General features: G+C 47.4%; 1 protein-coding gene across 1 annotated transcript; it reads right to left on the bottom strand.

The window, feature by feature from the left end:
* Positions 1–21,319: 21,319 nt before the first annotated feature.
* LOC136464968 (uncharacterized) lies at positions 21,320–21,835 on the bottom strand. Its single transcript, XM_066463890.1, has one exon. It carries the CDS (start codon positions 21,833–21,835, stop codon positions 21,320–21,322), a length of 516 nt encoding a protein of 171 aa, XP_066319987.1.
* Between the last annotated feature and the right edge of the window lie 297 nt (positions 21,836–22,132).

Genomic DNA, 22,132 nt, shown 5'->3' with positions numbered 1-22,132 from the left:
TGCAGATCAACACCATATCCAACATCACATCGGTCTTGGGTAGATAGATGCCTGCCGGCCTTCTATGCTCCATGTTGCCCTGCTGTGCTGTCGATTTCCGCCTTGGATGCACTGCGTCCGTCCTTTGAAGAAAACAGTGTAACTGATGGCGGTTTGTCCTTCTGAGTAGCAATTTGGGACACGTAGTCGTTCTAGAGGCTAGTCGTGTCCGTGTTCCTCTTTGCTACTTTACTTTTCGTGGTGCCGAGTTCGTTGGGTCTTGTAAGATTTGTAATCTTCTATTTTTGAAGTCGCTTGTAATGTAACGAATCTTGCCTTCTGAGTTGTCTTTGACTTTTTTGTTGTGATCCCTGTCGTTCGTGAGACTACCGAGTTCTTTCTTACATAACCGGGTTCTTTTGTTCCTCGTGAGGTAGCCCTTTCTTTCTTCTTTCTTTCTTCTTGGTTTGACGGGTTGTTCTTGTATCAATCTGATAACCCTGCCGTGGCGTTGGACGGATAAGTCTGAAATCTGCCCGTTGGTTTGTACCGTTGTGAGGATTCGTGCCCTCCGTCATTTTAGCTGCGTCGGTAAATGGACCGTTGCATTCCCACATTGTGTTTTAACGGGCTTTGTGGGCCGTTTGTATAACTAAAAAATCTATTTAAAGACCTTTTATCTTCCTTTCCCTTATCGCCCAGCTCTTGCCTTTAAACCCTAGCTCTCAGAAATCCGCCGCCATCATTGTCGCCATCACCCGAGCACCATCATTCTAGCTTCATCTTCCTTAGTGCCTTTTTTGCTTCCGCCAGTTCATGGGAAAGAAGAAAACCGCAAGCAAGTCTCAGGCGACCTTCGTGGACGAGGAGTCATCCCTGTCTTTGATTGAAAACTAGGAGTTCATGGCCATGAGGGAAGCTCAGAAGGTTTGGCCGGCTCCAACAACAAGCGAAGACCAGCTGCGCGAGCTCGTTAGCGACGGCTTGATCCAAAGCAAAGTCATCGCTGAATGGAGAGTTTTGGGCGAGCATCGAGTTCCGGCTCCGGGTCCTGGTGAGATTGTCCTTTTTGTTTCCTTTGTCCGCGCTGGACTTTGTCTTCCTGCTTCCGCCTTCCTTCATCAGTTTCTTGGTTATTTCGGGGTTAGTCTGAACCATCTAACCCCCAATGCCGTTCTCCATCTTTCTATTTTTGTTCACCTTTGTGAAGCCTTCCTTGGGATCCCTCCTTCTCTATCTCTTTTTCGCTTTTTCTTTCATCTGAAACCTCAACCCCGCTGTGAAGAAACCAGCGCCCTCGGCGGTTGCGGGATTCAGTTTCGCCAGGGTCTCAAAATTAAGTTTTTTGATTATGACCTGGTTGATTCTGTCAAAGATTGGCATGTCGAGTGGTTCTACGCTGCCAATTTGATCCCTTCTCTTGTCGTTCACTCCAGATCTGGTCCTGTGGTGAATGACCGATGGGACAAGAAGCTTGAGTCTCCTGCTAAGATTCAAGCGATCCAGCCACTCCTTGATAGGATTAGCATGCTGAAACAACAGGGTTTGACCGGCTTTGGTATTGTTTCAAGCTTCCTTCGTCGCCGGGTTCAGCCTTTGAAAGAGCGGGAGCATCTCGGCTTTGAGTATTCTGGGGCCGAGGATCCTTCACGCATGGTCCTAGCTCTTGAGCTGACCGGTGAGGAGGTACTCAAGCGCCTCCAGAAGATGCTGAAAGGAGTGAGCGTCATTCCTCCTGCCGTCTTTGAGTTCTCGGCCATCAACCCGCCCCCAGCTGTGAGTTGTCTGTCTTTTTGTTTGAGTTCTTTATGTACTCTTGCTGCATCCGTTCTTGCTTAGCTTTTCCTTGTCTCGGTGTTTTATCTTTTTTCGCAGGAGCTTGGGTGGAACTTTGTTGATCCGATCCCCCTTGATGTTCTCCCTGCCATGGCGAAGACTGGAGATTGTCTAGCTGGTACTTCTACAATTAGTAAGTCTCAAACTTTTACAGCCCTTCCTAGGGTTTCTTTCAGATTTGTTGATGTATATGAAGAATATGTTCCTCGTCTAGTCCCTTGCGGTCCTCGCAGTGTCCCGAAGAGGGGGCGAATGGACGGGTCTTCATCTGGCTTGCCTGTCTCCAAGAAGCCTCACAAACCAAGTACTCCCTCAGGTACTCCAATTGTTGCTAGCATGCTCTTAGGTGAGCACATTTAATACTCTTTGTTCTTTTATTTTCATGTTTCTCTCTTGAACCGAGTACTTTTCGTCTCCTTTTCAGCAGGTGCTCTGGTTTCGTTGGCTGAGGAAGAAGAGGATGATGAAGTCCCCCTCATCATGCGGCGGTGAGTTGTTTTTCATATTCTTGTTGCATTGAATTTCTCCTCTTTGTTTTGAATTTTAGTCTTGAACTTTTTGAAGTAATCGGAGGTCGGGTGTGAGTTCTTCCGAGGCTCCTGCGCCGACTTCTTTTGAAGCTCCAGTGTCGAGTTCTTTGGTTGCCTCTGTCCCGAGCTATAACGCTCCTCCGGTGCGGAGTTCTCCCACGGCTCCAGCCCCGGCTTCTTCCGCGGCTCCGTTGTCGGCTGTCCCGCTCCCGTCGCCGAGTGGCGGGGACGTCTTTGCCGTCGTGGTTCCCCCTGTGAGGCTTTCTCTTGGCTTCGCGAAGAAAAAAGTAGTCAGGTGAGTAGATTCTAGCTTTATCTTTTTGGCTTTTATCTTCCTTCCTCTGGTTTTTATTGGTGCTTCCTTTTATCACTTTTCAGTGTTTCGTCTTCTCTAATTTCTTCATCGACTTCTTCTCTGCCTCCCGCCATGCCAACGAGTTCCGAACCTCGAGACTCACAACATTCTATTGATGAAGTCGCCGCAGGGGCTTCAGAGCTACCTGGCGGAGTTGTGGACTTGGTCGCTCCGGAGGTAACTATGGCCGTCACGCCGGGTCCTTCTGTGGGTTCGGCTCCAGCTTCCCTGGAGGTTGCTTTGGTCATTCCTTCTTCGCCCCAGCCGGCCTCTCCTTCCCCTTCTCTCGCTTCCGGCGACCCCTCCTTTTCCGGTGACGTGGTGCAACAGTTCGATGCCACTCATCGGTTATCGGAGCTGACCGCAGCCTGGGGGAGCTTGTCGGCCCTCGCGACTTCTTTTGGTGAAAAGCTCCAGGTAGGTTTTACTGCCACTCCTCTTTTGCATGCTTGTTTTTCTTCTATCCTTACGCCTTGTTTCTCTTTGCCTCTTTTTGCTTAGTCTTTCTCTCATGATTATTCTGGCTTCTTTTTCTCATCTGAAAATGAGAGGAAGTTGTCTTCGGAGGTGGATGCTCTGAAAGCCGATCTTGACCTCCTCCGGGCTGAGTTGGAGATGGAGCGTCAAATGCACCAAAAGGAGGAGAAAGCCCTTCGCGCTCGGGTAGTGGAGACAGAGAAACAGAGAGATGCTGCAGTGGAGTCTGCGAAGAATGAATGCAAAGGTGCCACGGGTTCTGCCTGTTTCTTCTTGTATTTTGACTTCTTTTTCTGCTGACTTGTTCTTGGGTGTCCTGTCTAGCTCTCCGAGTTGAGAAGCAGAAGCTCTCGGAGAGTATTGATGAAATGAAGGCCCTTGTCCGTTCTAGTCATAATAGAGCTGAGGAGGTAATTACTCATGCTAAGGAAGAACTCGCCCTTGCTAAGCTGATTAGGCGCGGAGCTGATAGAGATCTTGTGCAGGCCCAAAAAACCATTGAAGGCTTGTCTGGGAAGCTGGCGATGGCTACTGAGAATTGGAATGTTTTGTGGAAATCTTTTCGTTCAGTAGCCGATGTCCTCCGGACTCTAGCGGATGACGGGCAATCTTGGGCGTGTTCATTCCCCGGATTCCGACTCGTTTCCAAGAGTTCATGAAGAGGTGTGCCCAAGTATGTACCAAGAATGTGTTGGCCCAGGTCCGGGTCCTTGCTCTAGAGGCGCATCTCTCTCCAAGATAGCAGAAGAAGCTAAAAGCCAAGAATATCTTGATGCCGTTGAGAGGATGGAGTCTGAGGTCGAAGGTCTAGCCAGTAGGGTTGTAGACAGTCTAAATATTGACATTTCCCTTTCTGACGACAACGCCTGACTCGATTGAGCATCCTCTTGTAATATTACACTCCTTTTTAAATGAAGATTCTTTATTTTTGTTGATGTATTCTTTGCCTGGATGCGGTTGAAGTTACTTGACTTGCTGAGTACTTTGTCCTGTTCCCGTCTCTGCTCCGCAAAACAACTCTGTGCGTTATTCAGACGAGACCCCTCGATTTGTCGAGTACTTTTCTTTTCTTCCTCCTTTGTGATCCGTCGAGTGCTTTGTCCGTGCTATGACTTGTTAGATGTAGATCTTTGCGTTAACAACCTTTCGCCTGCGCTATGTAAAACGACTCGGTATAGAATGTTTGCCTTGGCAAACTTCGGCATCCGAGTGCTTTCTTGAGTGGCGCTTGTGCTTTTCCGAGCAAAAAGTATTCCTATCTGGATGTAGCCCCCGAGCCTCTTGCTTTTCGGAACGAAGTGCTGGAGGGTCTTTTGAAGTTAAATTTCGGTCAACTCAGCCATTTTGCTTTTTGTTTCGGGTGTTAGCTTTTAGCTACCCTCATCGGCGAGCTCAAGCGTTTTTTCAGCTATTTTGCTCTCGGCCGGGATGCTCAGGCATGTTTTTAGCCATTTTGCTTTTTTGTTTCGGGTGTTTAGCCTTTAGCTACCCTCATCGGTGGGCTCAAGCATTTTTTTTAGCTATTTTGCTCTCGGTCGGGATGCTCAGGCATGTTTTCAGCCATTTTGCTTTTTTGTTTCGGGTGTTTAGCCTTTAGCTACCCTCATCGGCGGGCTCAAGCGTTTTTTCAGCTATTTTGCTCTCGGCCGAGATGCTCAGGCATGTTTTCAGCCATTTTACTTTTTTGTTTCGGGTGTTAGCTTTTAGCTACCCTCATCGGCGGGCTCAAGCGTTTTTTCAGCTATTTTGCTCTCGGCCGGGATGCTCAGGTATGTTTTCAGCCATTTTGCTTCTTTTTTTGTTTCGGGTGTTAGCTTTTAGCTACCCTCATCGGCGGGCTCAAGCGTTTTTTCAGCTATTTTGCTCTCGGCCGGGATGGTCAGGAATGTTTTCAGCCATTTTGCTTTTTGTTTCGTGAAAAACAACTCATTGAAGGTCATGACAAGACATGCTGTGGATGAATGCCATCTTTATTGATCATGAGTATAAACTACTACATATGTTGTTGAAGAGTATTGCTTTTCGTCGATTGTGAATGTTGGTCCCTTGTGGCTTGCATATCTGTTTTTTCTTGAGTTGTTTCTACGCGTAGAATCTTCTTAGCTGGCTGATGTGCCATGTATTGCTGACTTCTTTTCCATCTTCGGTTATTAACTTTTATGTGCCCGGTCCGGTGACTTTTGTGACAATGAAGGGACCTTCCCATGGACTGAGTAGCTTATGTCGTCCGTCAGTCTTCTGTATCCTTCTTAGTACTAAGTCTCCGACTTGTAGTGATTGAGGTTGGGTACTCTTGTTGTAATGCCGTCTTAAACCTTGTAGGTATCTGGCTGATTGGAGGGTAGCATTTACTCTGATTTCTTCTGAGCTGTCGAGTTCTAATCTTCTTGTGTGTTTCGCTTCTCCTTCATCGTATTGCTCTATCTTTGGGGATGTCCAGATCAAGTCGGCGGGCAGTACGGCCTCTGACCCGTAAACTAGGAAGAAAGGTGAGTAGCCTGTTGCTCTGCTTATTTGAGTTCGTAGTCCCCATACTACTTTCGGTAATTCTTCAATCCATTTGGACCCATAGTCCACTAGTTCTTCGTATAATCTTGGCTTTAATCCGGCTTGTATGAGTCCATTAGCCCTTTCTACTTGTCCGTTGGCCTCTGGATGTGCAACAGACATATAGTCTATACTGAAACCATAGTCTTGTGCCCAGCCCTTGAATTCTGTAGCTATGAAAGGGGAGCCTAGATCTGTGATGATTCGATTGGGCATGCTGAAGCGGTGCATAATGTCTTGGATGAACTCGACTGCTTTGGTTGCGCTGTACTTCGCGAGTGGTTTGTATTCAATCCACTTGGTGAATTTGTCGATTGCTACGAAGATGTACTCGAAGCCGCCTTTTGCTTTTTTCAGGGGTCCTACTTGATCTAGCCCCCAGCTAGAAAAAGGCCAAGCGGGTGGGATGCAGATAAGATTGTGAGCTGGTACATGGGCTTGTCTTGCAAACATTTGGCAACCTTTGCATTTTTTGACAAGCTCTTCTGCGTCTTTCAAAGCGGTCGGCTAGTAGAATCCGGTGCGAAATGCTTTGCCAACCAGTGTCCTTGAAGCGGCATGATTTCCACAACAACCTGAGTGTATTTCATCTAGGATTTCTTTGCCTTCTTCAAATGAGACACATTTTAGTAGTACTCCTGATGATGCTGCTCTTCTGTAGAGTTTATCCCCTACTAAAACGTAGTTTTTGCTTCTGTGAACAACTTGCGTGGCCTCTGCTTTATCTGCTAGCAGTTTATTTTCTTTGATATAGTCAATGAAAACTTGGGTCCATGAAGTGTTGATTATCAAGATCTGAACGCCTTTAGCCTGAATTTCATGTGTTGTTTCACCGGGTTGTTTGATAGAGGGAACTGATAGCTCTTCTATGAATATGCCGGGTGGAACTTTTGCTCTGTCTGATCCAAGCTTGGCAAGGACATCTGCTGCAATGTTGGAATCGCGTAGGACGTGTAAAATTTCTAATCCTTGGAAATGTTTTTTAAGTTTCCGTATTTCAGCACAATAAGCACCCATGTGTTTCTTTGGTGCAATCCCAATCTTTGTTGACTTGGTTGATGACCACTGCTGAATCACCGTATACGAGTAATCTTTTTATTCCGAGGGTAATCGCCACTCGTAGCCCGTGGATGAGGGCTTCATATTCTGCTTCGTTATTTGTAGCTTGCCATAATATCTGAAGGACGTACTTGAGTTGTTTTCCTTCTGGAGAAATGAGGAGAACGCCTGCACCGGCCTCGCCTAGTTTGAGTGATCCGTCAAAGTACATCTTCTAGTGGTCAAGGATTGTATCTGATAAAGGCTGTTGAATCTCTATCCATTCGGCCATGAAATCGGCGAGGGCTTGAGATTTGATGGCTTTCCATGGGGTGAAATTGATGTCAAGAGCTCCAATTTCAACTGCCCACTTGGATATGTGCCCCGTGGCATCTTTATTGTGTAGGATGTCTCCGAGTGGAAAATCTGTCACCACGGTAATCTTGTGGCTTTCGAAATAGTGGCGAAGCTTCCGTGAGGTAATGAGTAGAGCGTAGAGTAGTTTTTGTACATGCGGGTACCGGATTTTGGATTCTGACAGTACTTCGCTGATGTAGTATACAGGACATTGCACTTTATACACGCGCCCTCGTTCTTCTCTTTCTATGACTATTGCTGTGCTGATTACGGTAGGAGTTGCCGCAATATATAGCATCATATCTTCATCTTTCTTTAGAGGTGTCAGGATAGGCGATGAAGTGAGGTATTCTTTAAGTTTTTTGAAAGCTTCGTCGGCCTCTATTGTCCACTCAAACTTGTCTATCTTCTTTAGTAGTTTGAAGAAAGGTAACCCCTTTTCACCGAGTCTTGATATGAAACGGTTGAGGGCCGCCATGCATCCTGTTAGTTTCTGCACATCTTTGACACTTCTAGGTGGGCCCATTTCTGTTATGGCTCGAATTTGCTTGGTGCTGGCTTCGATCCCGCGCTGACTGACCAAAAATCCGAGTAGTTGTCCTAAGGGAACTCCAAATACACATTTATTTGGGTTCAATTTCCATCTCCATTTCTTTAAGTTTTCAAAGGTTTGCTTTAAATCTTCAATTAGAGTGTCTGGGTTCTTTGTTTTCACCACCACATCGTCCATGTATGCCTCCACATTTTCACCGATTTGATTCCCAAGGCAAGTCTGGATAGCTCTTTGGTACGTGGCGCCAGCGTTCTTTAGTCCAAACGACATGGTCTTGTAGCAGTAGGCACCAAACGGGGTGATGAAAGATGTCTTGCTCTGGTCTTCTTCTTTTAGTGCGATCTGGTGATATCCTGAATAGCAATCGAGAAAAGATAATAGCGCAGATCCTACTGTCGAGTCAAGTATCTGGTCAATGCGTGGTAGCCCGAACGGATCTTTTGGGCAATGTTTGTTGAGATCTGTGTAATCGACGCACATACACCACTCGTCCGTGTTTTTCTTCTGTACAAGGACCGGGTTTGCTAGCCAATCTGAATGAAGGATCTCCTTGATGAATCCGGCTGCCATCAGTTTTGTTATTTCCTTTTTAATTGCTGCCTTCTTGTTGGGTGAGAATCGCCGTAGCTGTTGTTTTACAGGTTTGGAGCTTTTGTTAACATCAATTCTGTGCTCAGACAACTCCCTTAGGACTCCTGGCATGTCGGCTGGTTTCCAAGCGAAGATATCTTTGTTGTCCCGAAGAAAGTTGGTGAGCACGAGTTCCTATTTTGCCGAGAGGTGAGCACTGATAGTTGCTATCTTGGAGGTATCGCCTATGCCTAAGTCGATTTGCTTGACGTCGGCTTCTTTTGGTGGTGCGATGATGCTGGGCTTTTTAGCCGGTATTTCTAATTCTTCTTGGCTTGTTTCTGCAGTGATTGCGGCTATTTCTTTTCTTCCATTGTTGGCTTGCGCTTTAGCTGCAATTTGGATCGCCTGAACGTCGCAGTCAAAAGCGCGCTTTAAATTGCTTCGAAGAGAAAGGATACCGTTGGGTCCTGGCATCTTAAGCAGTAAGTACGGATAATGTGGTATTGCCATGAATTTGGCCAGTGCTGGACGTCCGAGGATTGCATGATATGATGAATCGAAGTCGGCGACTTCAAATTTGATAAACTCTGTTCGGTAGTTTGAAGGAGTTCCAAAGGTAACTGGTAAAGTAATTTGTCCGAGTGGCATGGCTGCTTTGCCGGGTACTATTCCGTAAAAAGGTGTGCTTGTTGGCATAATCATCCCGGCGAGTTGTAGTCCCATTTTCCTTAGAGTTTCTAAAAAGATGATGTTAAGTCCAGCTCCTCCATCGATTAGTACTTTGGTGACGGTCATACCAGCAATAGTCGGATCTAGAACCAGTGGATAATGGCCTGTGTTTCTCATGCTAGTCCATTGGTCTTCTCTGGTAAATTGGATAGGATACTGTGACCAATTGAGGTATCTTGGTGTAGCCAGTTCTGCTGTCATAATGGTCCACAGTGCTAGTTTTTCTTGATGTTTGCTTCTGCAATCTGGAGCCCCTGAGAAAATCACTGCTACCGTTCCCCTGGGTTTTTGGAATCCTTTGTCCTCATAGTTGTCTTCTTCTCTTTTCTGATTGTCCTCTTTGGTGTTTTTCTTACTATCTTTTCTTGTGTATCGATCATTGAAAGTGTAGCAATTTCTGATAGTGTGCCTCCCACTAGGGTGCAATGGGCAACGTATGTTTTCAATGTCATCATATCTTCTGGGTTTGGGAAACTTCTTCGATTTGTCGGCCATTGCCACAGTATTGTCTGGTCTACGTTTTCTTTCTTGATGTCTGCTATTTCGGTGATTTTGCTTGTCCGAGTTGTCTTGGTTGCTTCTGTCCGGGAACCTCTCTCGTATTTTTTCTTCTGCAGTAATCATCTTTTCTACTGTACGTCTGAATTCTTCATTGTTTCTCGGATTTTCTTTGCAGAAGTCTTGAAATTGCCATCTAGCCATGATTCCGTGAGAGAAAGCTTCAATTACTTTTTGTTCGGTTATGTCATGCACTTGAGCTCATAGTTCACCGAATCGTCGATAGTAGTTTCTAAGACTTTCACCTCCCTTTTGCTTGAGTCCTTTTAGTTCTGCATGAGTGATTGGGTGTGTAATGATTCCTACGAAATTCTCACAAAAAGCTCTTTGCAAATCCTCCCAATTTCTGATAGATCCTGGATTTAGTTTATCGAACCATTGGAGGGGCATGGCCTCTAGTGCCATGGGGAAGAAAAGGGTTTTGATATCATCATCTCCTCCGGCTAGTTCAATTGATTGTGAATATATTCTGAGCCATTGCTTTGGTTCAGTTTTGCCATCATACTTGGAGTGATTAGACGGTTTGAATTTGTGAGGTAATCGCACCAATGCGAGCCTGTTCACGAAGCAGGGGAACCTATCGTGTGCCTTGGTTTCTTTGAATTCAGATTCGGCACCTTCCTCTGGCCAACTGTTGTTCTGATGGGAACAATCTTGCGAGGTTGTCTGGGTAGGTATCCTGCTTCTAGTCTTCCTTAGTTGTTTAAATCGGTGGCCTTGATTATGTTCCTTCCTACTTCCTCCGTCATGGCTTCCCCCCGGCCCAAGTCTTTCGAAAGCGGATTTCCTTTGATTTTGATCTTCTTGCCGATGGGTTGTTGATCTGGCGGGTAGTCTTGATCGAGCTTTCTCTTCATGCGTTCTCAGGATTGTCGATCGGAGCAAGTCCTGGAGCTGTTCATACTTCTCACCAGGATGCGAAGTTGCTCCGAGTTCTTCTAATGCTTCTCGAATCTTATCGTAAGGCGTATTCGCCGTGCGTCTTCCTTCGACTTCTCGTTGCGATTTTCTTTTGTCGTACTCAGCCAATTCTGACTCGTATCTGATCCAAGCTTCCTTGCGCTGCCTAGCACGGTGTTGGCGCCCTTGCTTCAACTTGTTTTTTCTTTTTCTAGCTTGTTTCTGACTATCTGTTTCTCCGTCATAGCCCTGGGCAAAGGGTTATATGTTGGATTCTGATTCATCTGATGATCTGACATCGGGTGCTTCTGGGGGATTTAATGGTGACCGCGGTCGTCGAACCATGAGCACTTCTCGTGCATGAGTCGTTCTGTTATTGGCGTTAGTTTTCATGCTATCGGAGTCGCTGATAACTTTAGTGGATGCTTCGGTGTCGTAGATCGAGTCTCCTTCTTGGTAAGGTAAAATAGCTGTTGTTGTTGTGCCGACTAGTTGGGTTCCGCTACCCTCAGGAACGGAATCCGGCCAGTGGATGATACAGTCCTGCGATGTTATCGTTAGCATGAGACCCTCCTGAGCTCCTTTCAGTGGTATCCCGTATCTTGGATTGAAAAATCTTTCGACCTGTCCCTGATAGGATTTTGTCATGTTGTCAAGCCCAAATGTAAAAGAACTCAACTTCTTGAGAGAATTCTGGGGGTAATCCGAGTTGTTTTGGGTTGTGCTCTGGAATCTTGCCAAAAAAGAACTCGGTTTCTTGAAAGCACTCGGATAAAACTTCGCCTTGGAGCTTGAATTTGGATCGGATACGAGTGGTCGTGAAATCTGATTTGACTCGGATACTATGAGCTGTGCGAATCTTCTGGTGAGCTGATCCGTTGCAGTTGTTGAAATAGAAACTTCTTTTAGATGATCTGGATCTTCGAGGAGATGGCTTTGAAGCTTGCCGTTGTTGTCTGCCTCGCAGATCCATGAGCCGAAGATGAAAGTTGATCCCGTCGGGAAAATTATGTTGTCGAGGTCCATCGAGCTCTCGGAAGCAAAGTCGCTGAAAGCCCCTACTTGGCACGCCAGCTGTCGATGTTTTACCACCGATAGCCTGCCACGGGGGTACCCGGGACAGTATGTTCGGGCTTCGGCGTATGCCGGACTCGATGGTTTACGCAAGAGACAGCCGATTTATCCTGGTTCAGGCCCTCGATCGTAGATCGAGTAATAACCTTACGTCCAGTCGGCCTTAGCCTTTGCGTTGGATTGATTATGATATGCTCTGTTCTCTTTTGACAGGAGCATTGCCCTCCTTTATATAGTCAGGAGACCAAAGTCCTAGTCGGTTTACAATGAGATTTCCTAGTAGGATTACTTGATAGTTCTACTACTAAAATTTACATGGGAAGAATCCTAGTTGAACTAGATCTTCTCTCTCCCTTGCGGGGTATCCTGTGGGTCCCGTATCGACAGCGATGGTGTCAGGCGCGGGTGCGCAGAGGAAGGAGATAAGATGGAGGGAGATTTGATCTGGGGTCTCCATTTTTTTTCGAAAGGATCAGCGGGGGAGCGCCCTACCTGTTTATATATATATATATATATATATATATATATATATATATATATATATATATATATATATATATATATATATATATATATATATATATATATATGTGTGTGTGTGTGTGTGTGTGTATGTGTGTGTGAGAGAGAGAGAGAAAGATATTATGGGGCCTCCATTTTATATGTAAGGATACAAAAATCAAGTGATGGTTGCCCTTGGATCACTCTATTGTTGGCTAGACAAGCTCTAAAATTTTTAGTATCCTATCTGTTGCCAAATCTTTTTTTTTAATAGTTTAGATTATTATTACATTAATAAGGGGGCGGAGGGGATACGTATTTGTCATTCTAGTCTGATTAGGAGGGTGCGGAAATAGGTAGAGCTAGCTCTATACGCGGAATTGCCGAAGGCTGTGAAAGGGAAGAAGCGAACGAAGCTACTGATTGACGTCATGAGTGAGGAAAGAAGAATACCAATCTATTTCTAAAATGGATTATCCCTCGATTAAAATGAACAAAAACCACAATAAATGTGTGGTGGAGAGTTCCGGCCTGCCGGCTGCATGCCGTACGTGCATGCGTCGTCGCGCTGGGCCGGTCGTCCGTCCCGGTCCCGGGCGCTGGTGGGGGTGGGGCGATCGATCCGGCGATGGATGATGCCCCTCTGCTGCCGACGATGCCTTGCTTTGTCCGGGCCCGGCTGCCACTGCCACTGCGATTGGCAGGTGCCAGCCGTTCAGCCCCCAGCAGCTAGCCATACTGCATGCCAGTAGTATATACTAGTACTCCGTAGATGACAACACTAGTGCAGTGGCACAGGTACAGAAGCCTACTAGCTCATGTGTGTGCGTTTGCTTCTTCAGCTGCCTGCGTGCGTCAGCGTCTGCATGCGTCCAGCCAGTCATCACAGCGCTACTCCAGTACGTAGGTGCTTCCTCCTCACCTCTCATCTCATCTGTGTACGTACACTACTTGGTATATATACGAAGATGATGATGACGACGACTCGACTCAACAGAACCGCATGCAGGATTGCATGCAGTGCCGCCGGGCCGGGCCGGGCCGCAGTGGAGTTCGATCACCGGCCTCTTCGATCTGGGCCTGGCGTGAGGACTGAGGAGGGAAACAATACAAGCAATGGATACATGGACGGAGGAGCCAGCCAATACAAGCAACGTACTCGATCGTATATAACTAACTACCGTACGGTATGTATTTAACTAAACACAACGACGACTCCTACGTGCCTTTGTATTATACTATATATACGAAATCTGGATTATTATTATTATTATTATTTATACATACTTATATGTTGACCTGCATCCTTTTGTTTTCCCCCAGCGCGCGGCCCCGGCCCCGGCCCAGGTACTAGCCTACTCCTAGTCCTATCGTAGGTAGTACTGGGGCAAGTTTAGCGCTCACTTGATCTCTTCAAAAAAAAAAAAAAAAAAAGAAAGAAAGAATGCAGCTATATGCTGTGTACCAGTTAATAGTTTATATTTGACCAAATTTATAATGAATGCTATTCATATTTATAACTCTAAATTAATTTATTATAAAAAATATATTTTATAATGAATCTAGGGCCCGTTTGGATCCTTGAAATTAAATTCATTCTAATAATTATAATTTAGACATACATTAATTAAGTTGATATAGTTGTATATGGAATATATTTATATATTTATTGTTAGGCATCCAAGGGACATACTTATATGTTGCACTCCTATTGTAGGGAAGTGAGTTGAAGAGTGTGCTATAAGTTGAAGAATGAAATTATAACTGTCGGGTATCGATATTAGGGATACCCAAAGCAAGGAAGTTAGCGCCCACGCTGACTTTCCCGGATGGCTCGAGACGTATTAAAAGGTCTCGCCCGACCCCAAGGCCGCGGGCTCCGTCTCGCCCGACCTCAAGGTTGCAGGCTCTGTCTCGCCCGACCTCGAGGCCACGGGCTCCGTCTCGCCTGACCTCTTGGGTGCGGGCTCCGTCTTGCTCGACCCCAAGGACATGGGTTCCGTCTCGCCCAAGGCCGCGGGCTCCGTCTCGCCCGACCTCGAGGCCGCGGGCTCTGTCTCAAGGACGCGATTTCTGTCTCGCCTAAGGTCGCGGGCTCCACCCCGCCCAACCTCGAGGACACGAGTTCCGTCTCGTTCGATGGGGACCCATACCGCCGCCAACCACTCCAGGTCTAAGCGTATGGGCCTGGGTCAAAACTCTGACGCTAGGGAAGAGGATGGCACGCCTCGATGTAACCCATGGCTATGATGGGCCATACCTGGGGATTCACATCAAGAACAGTATCGGACGTGCCGGTGCTATTCTACCTAATCCTCGTACTGACGCTAACAAGCGCGTCAGTTCACCACGATGTCTGTCAGGACAGAGTGGAACGCCATGACCGGTAGATGACGCCTGCGCATGGCACCAGTGATGAATAGGGCCACGATAAGGAGCCATCCCTGTTGACATCTATAGGATCAGCGAGACCCGCATGAAGGAGAAGGACCCGACAACCCTGGAAGCCTTCTTCTCTCTCTCGTTCTTCTACTTTTTCTCCTCTGTAACCCATGCTTTCTCTTCGTCTATAAAAGGGGAAGCAGGGCGCCCCATGGAGAGCATGACATGAGCACCCAGTTGAGCGGCCAGTGAGCTCTCAGCACCCATTCACTCCTTGTCGATAGAATATCGTCGGCAGTCCTCCGAGGGGTATCCCACGAAGGTAGATTGATCGGTAGAGGAGCACGAGATCAAGAACAAGAAAGCAATAGAGACACACGAGTTAGACAGGTTCAAGACGTAATACCCTACTCTTGTAGTCTATTGGTTTGTATTAGCTATCGTATGATATGCCGTGATTTTAGAGGGGGTCCCTACCCGCCTTATATAGTCCGGGAGGCAGGGTTACAAGTTGGTTAGATCTGAGAGATAACCGGAAAGTAATAACTGATTACAAGAATCTTGGGATCATACATATCCTAACAGATCTCATAGTATCTTCAGGATATCTTCCCGATGTCTTGTGGAAGGCGCCGAGCAGAGTCGTGCCTTGCAAGGCTTCTTCTTGTGGGATGGGCCACCCCTAGGGGCACAGCCCATGTGGTCTACCATGGGTATCCGGGGTCGTACCCCCCACAGCTAGTCCCTGAGCGCCTTGTACCCATTGTGCAACGCCGTCTTGTGCTTGTCCGAGCAGGTGCAAACCAAAGCCAAGCAGTCCAACTCATGGTCCGACCACCATGATGAGTCACCGAGCAGCATGCCCCAAGCATGGCTTGCCATAAGGGTGTAAGGAGCTCAAGTCTAGAATTGAAAATTTCCTCTTAGTAGACCAAGTGTGCCCACTTAGAGTCTGACCATGAGGAAAGGAGATAATCTTCTTCGATTTCTAGAGTAACAGAGTCTTCTAGAAAAATCAAGCACATTCACCATAAGGTGAAGTGTGCCCACTTAGTCCCTGAGCCTAACAGTAGATGGCGTAGTCATGTGGTGCCAGGGTCCAAAGTAGAAGAAATAATAGACGACCAGCTGAGCAGTCAGCTAGTCCCCGAGCGTAGCTCCTAAACAAGATGAAACACATTCACCGCAAGGTGAAGTATGCCCACTTAGTCCCTGAGCCTAACAGTAGGTGACATAGTCACGTGGTGCCAGGGTCCAAAGTAGAAGAAATAATAGATGACCAGCCAAGCAGTCAGCCAGTCCCTGAGCTGCAAGTGGATATACCAGAGCAATCAAACCGTGGCAAAAAAACCAGAGTAATGACTGTACAGTAACAGTTACTGAGCCTTAATAAATGGCAAAGAAGTCGGTGATATTTAGGCGAGGAGCAACTAAAGGCAGCGATAAATGATTGTCGTGGGCTACGGTTTGCGTGGAAGCCTAGGTAATGACCCATTTGCCGCATCGAAGAAATCGCAGCAACGCAGATCGGGGGAACGGTTTCCCAAAAACCCTTGAGTCATAAAAGTGGGGAAAATGCTTTATAATAGTACTACCGCCCCCATTCTCCCACCTTTGCCACTTTACCATTTCATCTTCCATCTTAGCCGCCACACCTCCAGATTCACAGCCACACACGCTGCCGACGCTAGACCGCATCCAGATCTGCATGATGGCACCGAAGAGGAGAGCCACGAACCCAAAGAGAACAAGCCCAAAGAAGGCGGGAAGCGGAGCCAACCATGATGAAGAGTGGACGCCGTCACGCACCGGAGAAGCGGAGCTCGAAAGAATGGTGACGGCGGGCGTGCTTCCTGACCGCGTCACCGGCAGATGGCGTCCAGCCATCGGTGAGCCCTTTCCAATGCCTAACACCGATGAAGTTGTAGTCTTTGAAGATTATTTTTGGTGTGGATTGGGGTTTCCTGTTCATCCTTTCTTGCAAGATCTATTGGTATTTTGGTCGATTAGTTTGTGCAATCTCCATCCCAACACTATACTACACATCTCGATCTTTATTCACTTCTGTGAGGTGTTTCTTAGGATTCTACCGCACTTCAACCTCTTTAGACATTTATTTTGGTTAAAGAAAAAAGGCGGCGGCGGCTCCAAGGTGGTCGGCGGAGTATATCTACAGCTCCGGGACAAAATGGCCAGCGATTATATCAGCGTACCACTGAACACTTCCTTGAAAGGGTGGAATGCCGAGTCATTTTACATGAAATAGAGCCACCTGGCTGTCCGTTGCAACATCCACCATATCCCGAAGAACCAAAGAAGCTGGTCGAAGAGTCCAAGAAGTATCGACATGGAGCAAGTGAAGGAGATTCTTAACTTGATTCAAAGTGTGGAGTTGAGAGGTGAACTTGTGGCAGCAAGCTTCATAGTACGCTGTGTCCAGCCTTGCAAGGAAAGGGCCTACCCTGCTTTTGACTACAAGGGTGACGACAATGGAACCCGGGAGAGACCTGAACGGCTGTCAAGGAAAGAAGTAATAGGCCGCGCCATAGAACTATTCACCTCCAGCGCCTCATTTAGCTGGCCGAAAGAAACAAAGGCCTTCAACTGTACCAACCCGCCTCCTCAGGTAATAATCTTGTCCTGCATTGTTCAAATGTCGATTTGCCGAGCAGGGAACTGACTTACTTATGCAAAGATCCATTCGTAGGACAGAGCAGTATATTTTTCTGACGTGCCAAGAGCTGAATGGCCGCTAGCGGTAGACATCCAACCAACAGAAAACCCTGAAGAAAGTTCTGTCGGTATCTTGTTAGAATCCAGAGATTCAGATGTTGACCATACGGCGCGTCCCCCCATTATTGGAGAAATCTCGGGGAAAACAGGCAGTGGCAGACGAGCCGGCCCGGAAGAAGAGGAAAACGGTGATGGCCGCTCCCTGCAAACTGGGTGGTATATCACTGGGCGGTGACCAGACCAGCCGTCCACAGAGGGCCATGGTGATGGAGTGGTTTGATGATGACAAAAATACAGTTCCCCTTCCACCGAGCGTGCAAACAACTTCACGCAGAACATGCGTGGAGGAGCAACCAAGGGGAAGCGATGAAGTCCCCGAGCAGCAGGCAATAAAAACCCCCGTGGAGCAAGTGACGAGAGTCCCCGAGCATCAGATGGAGCTAAACCTGGTGGTACAGGTCGAGCAAACACCGGAACAACAGGCGGAGCAGAGGCCAACTATAGAGGAGGACATACCTCCACCCGATAACATGGAGGTCAACCCCACAGCCATGCCTGGGGGCTCGAGTAGGCCTCGCCGATTCAAAAAAGCACACCGGCAGACCAAATGGTAAGCAACCTCGCATTGTTGTTGTCTTGCTATTTGATCTCAGTTTTTTGGGCGATTGACCAAATGTTCTGATGCAGCGCAAGGCACATGGAGGATCTGAAATCACCCACCCATACTGACAAGCAGTCTCGAGCTGATCCTGAGGAGGAGGTAGCGCCTGCCGCCCCCGTGTCAAGATCCCCCAGTGCTCGGCGATCGGTGGAACAAATAGCAACCACTATAGGTGGAGCTAGAGATGTTGAGGGACCAACATTAGCAGAGGCCGGCTCGACAACAATGCCCGAAGCAACGTCGGGTAGCGCCGGACGCTCAGGAGCTAGAACTGTAGTTGCCAGCGAGGCAGAAGAGTCTAGGTCGGTGAGACCAGGGGTGCCCGAGGAGCTAACGGTGCCCCCTGAGGGGTCACATGTCATGCTCATACCCACTGTCTGACCATAGAGCCCCCCTGCGGTGACCCCTACTACTGCGGAAGAGGAGGACGAGGTCAAGGAGATCGTTCATGATGAGCCTCGAACCCAATCCATCTAAATCCTTCGCAAGCACGGTGACGAAGTGGTAGTTGTCGAGGAAGAGGACACCCCTAGAGAAATGAGGAGGCTGAAATCCGCCCTCAGCGAAGTAGGAAAACAAATCGAGGTTGATACTGAATCCCGAAAATTCTTCGTTGTCATTGTTTGTTTCCTTCTGTCATGGGCATTGTGCATTTCTAAGGGATAACTCGAACCGCCGAGCACCATTACCAGTTGATTAAGAGGATGGAGCCCCTCACCAAGGAGAACAAAAAACTTAAGGATGCAATGAACCTTTCGGAGAAGAATATTCAAAGGGCCCAGCGCGAGCGAGACCTTGCCGAGTCCAACACATGGGACCTAGAATACCAGAATGGGGTCCTATCTGAACAACTAGCGACTGTGAAAGAACAACTTCAGAGCAAGTCCGAGCAGCTGATCACTGCCTCTACACAACTTAAAGATGCTTCCGAGCAATTGGAAAAGCTACAAAAAATCTCTGAGGAGAAGAAAGGTACGTTCGATCCACAAAAATTCCTCACATAGCTGGATACGATTTCTTTTGGTGATGAATGATGTACTTGTAGAACAAGACGTGGATCTCGGTCAACTGCGCCAGGCCCTCCAGCAACTCCGGGAGGAGAAAGCGAAGGAGACAGAATGAGCGAACAAACTGACCGAGGAGCTGGACGGTGAGTGCCCCACAGTCATGTTTTCTGCTGAGGTAATTGTCTTCCCTGTTGGAACTTCAAAATGCATGCAGACTACCATCGGAGGGTCAAGGCACAATTCGATGTGCTGGAGCAAGAAGCCCGGTCCTAGAAGAACAAATTTGACGCTGTAGTTGCTGAAATCAACCCAGTGCTCACCTGTGTCGAACCGGAAACTGCTCCTCAGCCCAACGACAGGCCGTCGTGCCCGGACATCATCATCGAAAGATGCAAGATGGCATGGGAAAGCTTCAAGAGCTTCAACCGCGACGCTGTTGTTACCGCCGCTACCCACACCCTTGCTGTTGTTTGGTCCCACTATCCAGCCACTGACCTTGAAGCGATAGGGGGTGGGTACGCTGAGGGGCTGAGCGAAGCAGAGACCCAATGGTTGGAGGATGAGGTGGAAGACGCGGTGAAAAAGTTGGCCGGCGATATAGACCTGTTCGGAGAGACTGACAGCAGTGGCAAAGCACAATGATCTCCTTGGTAGATATCATCTGTAATTTCTGGACAATATAGTTAAAATGCGCAAAAGCATGGAAAATACTTTTACGGATGATAACTGTTATAAAGTGCATGTGTATGTAGCCAGATTGTATTTTGGTGAAAAAATCTTCGTAATTATGACCATAAAGTATTTATACATAGTATAAGTGGAGTCCGAGCAGTTAGTTCGCTACTGACCCCCATGGCCTCAACTAGCCCATAGTTCATGACGTCGAGCGCAGAGCCCATGCAGTGTATGAAGAACAGGCATGACCAAGGAAACATAGCCGACCACCCATAACGCAGAGCGTGGAACCCGTAGCACGTGTAGGGAGAGATCAGAGACTAGGTCTTCTCCATAGAAAGGAAAAAAACAGAATATGTACTGCTCGGTGGTTATCGAAATAACTTGGAGATATAGATCATATAGGTGGAGTACGAGCAAGTAGTCCTGTATTGAACTCTCGGCCTTGGCTGACCCATAGTCCATAACGTCGAGCGCGGAGCCCGTAGACATGTCAGAAAAATAGGTGTGACTAAGGGACCGCAGCCGACCACCCATAATGTAGAGCACGGAGCCCGTAGCGCATGTAGGGAGATATTGGAGACTGGGTCATTTCCAAAAAGATCAGAAAAAAGAAAGCATTTTTGGCGATTTGGGGAAATCATGTTCGGTGATTTGGAGAAAACGTGCTCGGTGATTTGGAGAAAACATGCTCGGCGATTTGGAGAAAACCGTTTGGTGATTTTGGAGAAAACTGTTTGGTGATTTTGGAGATCATTATGGAGTATCGTAATGCTCGGCGACCGTACGCGGAGACCGAAAGTTAAAGGGGAAAAATGGAGACAAATTATGGAGACCAAAACTTTATTCATTATAAAATGGAGAGTACATATCTGGAGCGTTTCAAGGGTAGAAACGTATAAGGTGCTCGATGTGCCATGAGTTTGGAACATCAATCCCATCTAAGTCACATAAGCAATAAGATTCTGGTCGGGTGACCTCTTTGACGACGTAGGGCCCTTCCCAATGGGAAGAAAGCTTGTGCAACCCTTCAGTCTTTTGTTTTCTACGGAGAACAAGGTTGTCGACGGTGAATGAATGACCTTTTATGTTGTGGTAATAGTACCTTCATAGATCTTCTAGATACTTGGATGTGCGGACGTAGGTGATCAGGCGTTCTTCCTTAGCCCGGTCAATGTCCTCTGTCCGAACAGCCGTGGCTTGCTCTTCAACATAATTTTCCACCCTAGGTGCTCGGAAGGCAACATCTGCTGGTAGTATGGCCTCTAAGCCATAGACCAAAAAATTTGGAGACACACCAGTACTACGACTAGCTTGAGTGCATAGTCCCCAGACCACAGCAGGTAGCTCTTTGAGCCATCTACCCGGATGCTTTTCTTCTTTCTGATATAGCCTCTTTTTTAGGGTGTCAAGGATCATACCATTAGCCCACTCAACCTGGCCATTAGCTCTAGGATGAGCAACGGAAATGTATTTAACGGTGATGCACCGGTCTTCATAGAAGTCCCAAAATTGATGGCCGATAAACGTGGTTCCAAGGTCGGTGATAATACTATTTGGGAGACCAAACCTGTGTCTAATATCTTCAAAGAGGTCGACTGCTTTCTTTGCAGTAGCTGAAACGAGCGGTTTGTACTCGATCCACTTGGAGAACTTATCAATGGCGACGTATACATACCGGAAACCTCCTAGCGCTGGCTTGAAAGGCCCAATCATGTCCAGTCCCCAGCATGCGAAAGGCTAAGAAGCTGGGATGGTCTACAGTTCCTGTGCCAGTATGTGTATTTGCTTGGCGAAGAACTAACATCCTTCACAGCACCGGACGAGGTCTTCTATGTCGGAGATGGCCGTGGGCTAGTAGAAGCTAGCTTGGAAAGCTTTGCCAACTAGGTTTCTCGAGGCCGCGTGATTGCCATAGGAACCAGAATGAATCTCATAAAGCAGCTTCACACCTTGGTCTTGAGGGATGCACTTCTGCAATACCCCTTCCTTGGCACTCTTCCTCATCAAGTTACCGTCTACCAACACATAGTGCTTACTTCGGTAGATTAGGCATTCAGTGTCGGTCTTGTCGGCGGGTACTTCAGAGTTGGTGAGGTACTTGATGAATTGCTCCCTCCAATCAGTGACCGGCGAAGGCACCGCAAGTACCAATTGCTCGGCAGGGGGAACCTCCTCAATTTCCGTTTCTTCTTTAATGGATGGCACCATGAGATCTTGCACGAAGGCCCCCGATGGAACCGCGGTGCGAGACAAACCTATTTTTGAGAGCTGGTCGGCTGGTTGATTTTGATCTCGTACCACGTGGTGGTACTCGATACCGTAGAACTTCCCTTCAAGCTTCCTGATTTTGGCGCAGTATGCGTCCATCTTCTCACTGGAATAGTACTAGTCTTTATTGAGCTAGTTGATAACCAGCATGGAGTCCTCGTACACCATAAGTCATTTGACGCCAAGCTCGATAGCTATTCATAGACCATGGAGACATGCTTCGTATTCCGTGGGGTTGTTGGAGGCCAAAAAGTGTATCCGGAGGATATAGCGGAGCTTATCTTTGGTCGGCATAATGAACAGAATGCCCACACCGGCACCGTTGATGTTAAGGGTGCCGTCAAAGTACATCACCCAGTGTTTGGGGCAAGCAGTGGCGATGGGCTCTTGGATCTT

Source organism: Miscanthus floridulus, chromosome 7 (assembly GCF_019320115.1).
Source record: "Miscanthus floridulus cultivar M001 chromosome 7, ASM1932011v1, whole genome shotgun sequence".
In the NCBI taxonomy this organism is placed as follows: Eukaryota; Viridiplantae; Streptophyta; class Magnoliopsida; order Poales; family Poaceae; genus Miscanthus; species Miscanthus floridulus.
Note: the sequence above shows the minus strand (reverse complement) of the source record. Positions and strands in the feature narration are given on the sequence as shown.

Bases quoted from the DNA above. Each gene is read 5' to 3' on its own strand.
- LOC136464968 (XM_066463890.1), bottom strand. From the start codon at position 21,835: ATGGACGCATACTGCGCCAAAATCAGGAAGCTTGAAGGGAAGTTCTAC.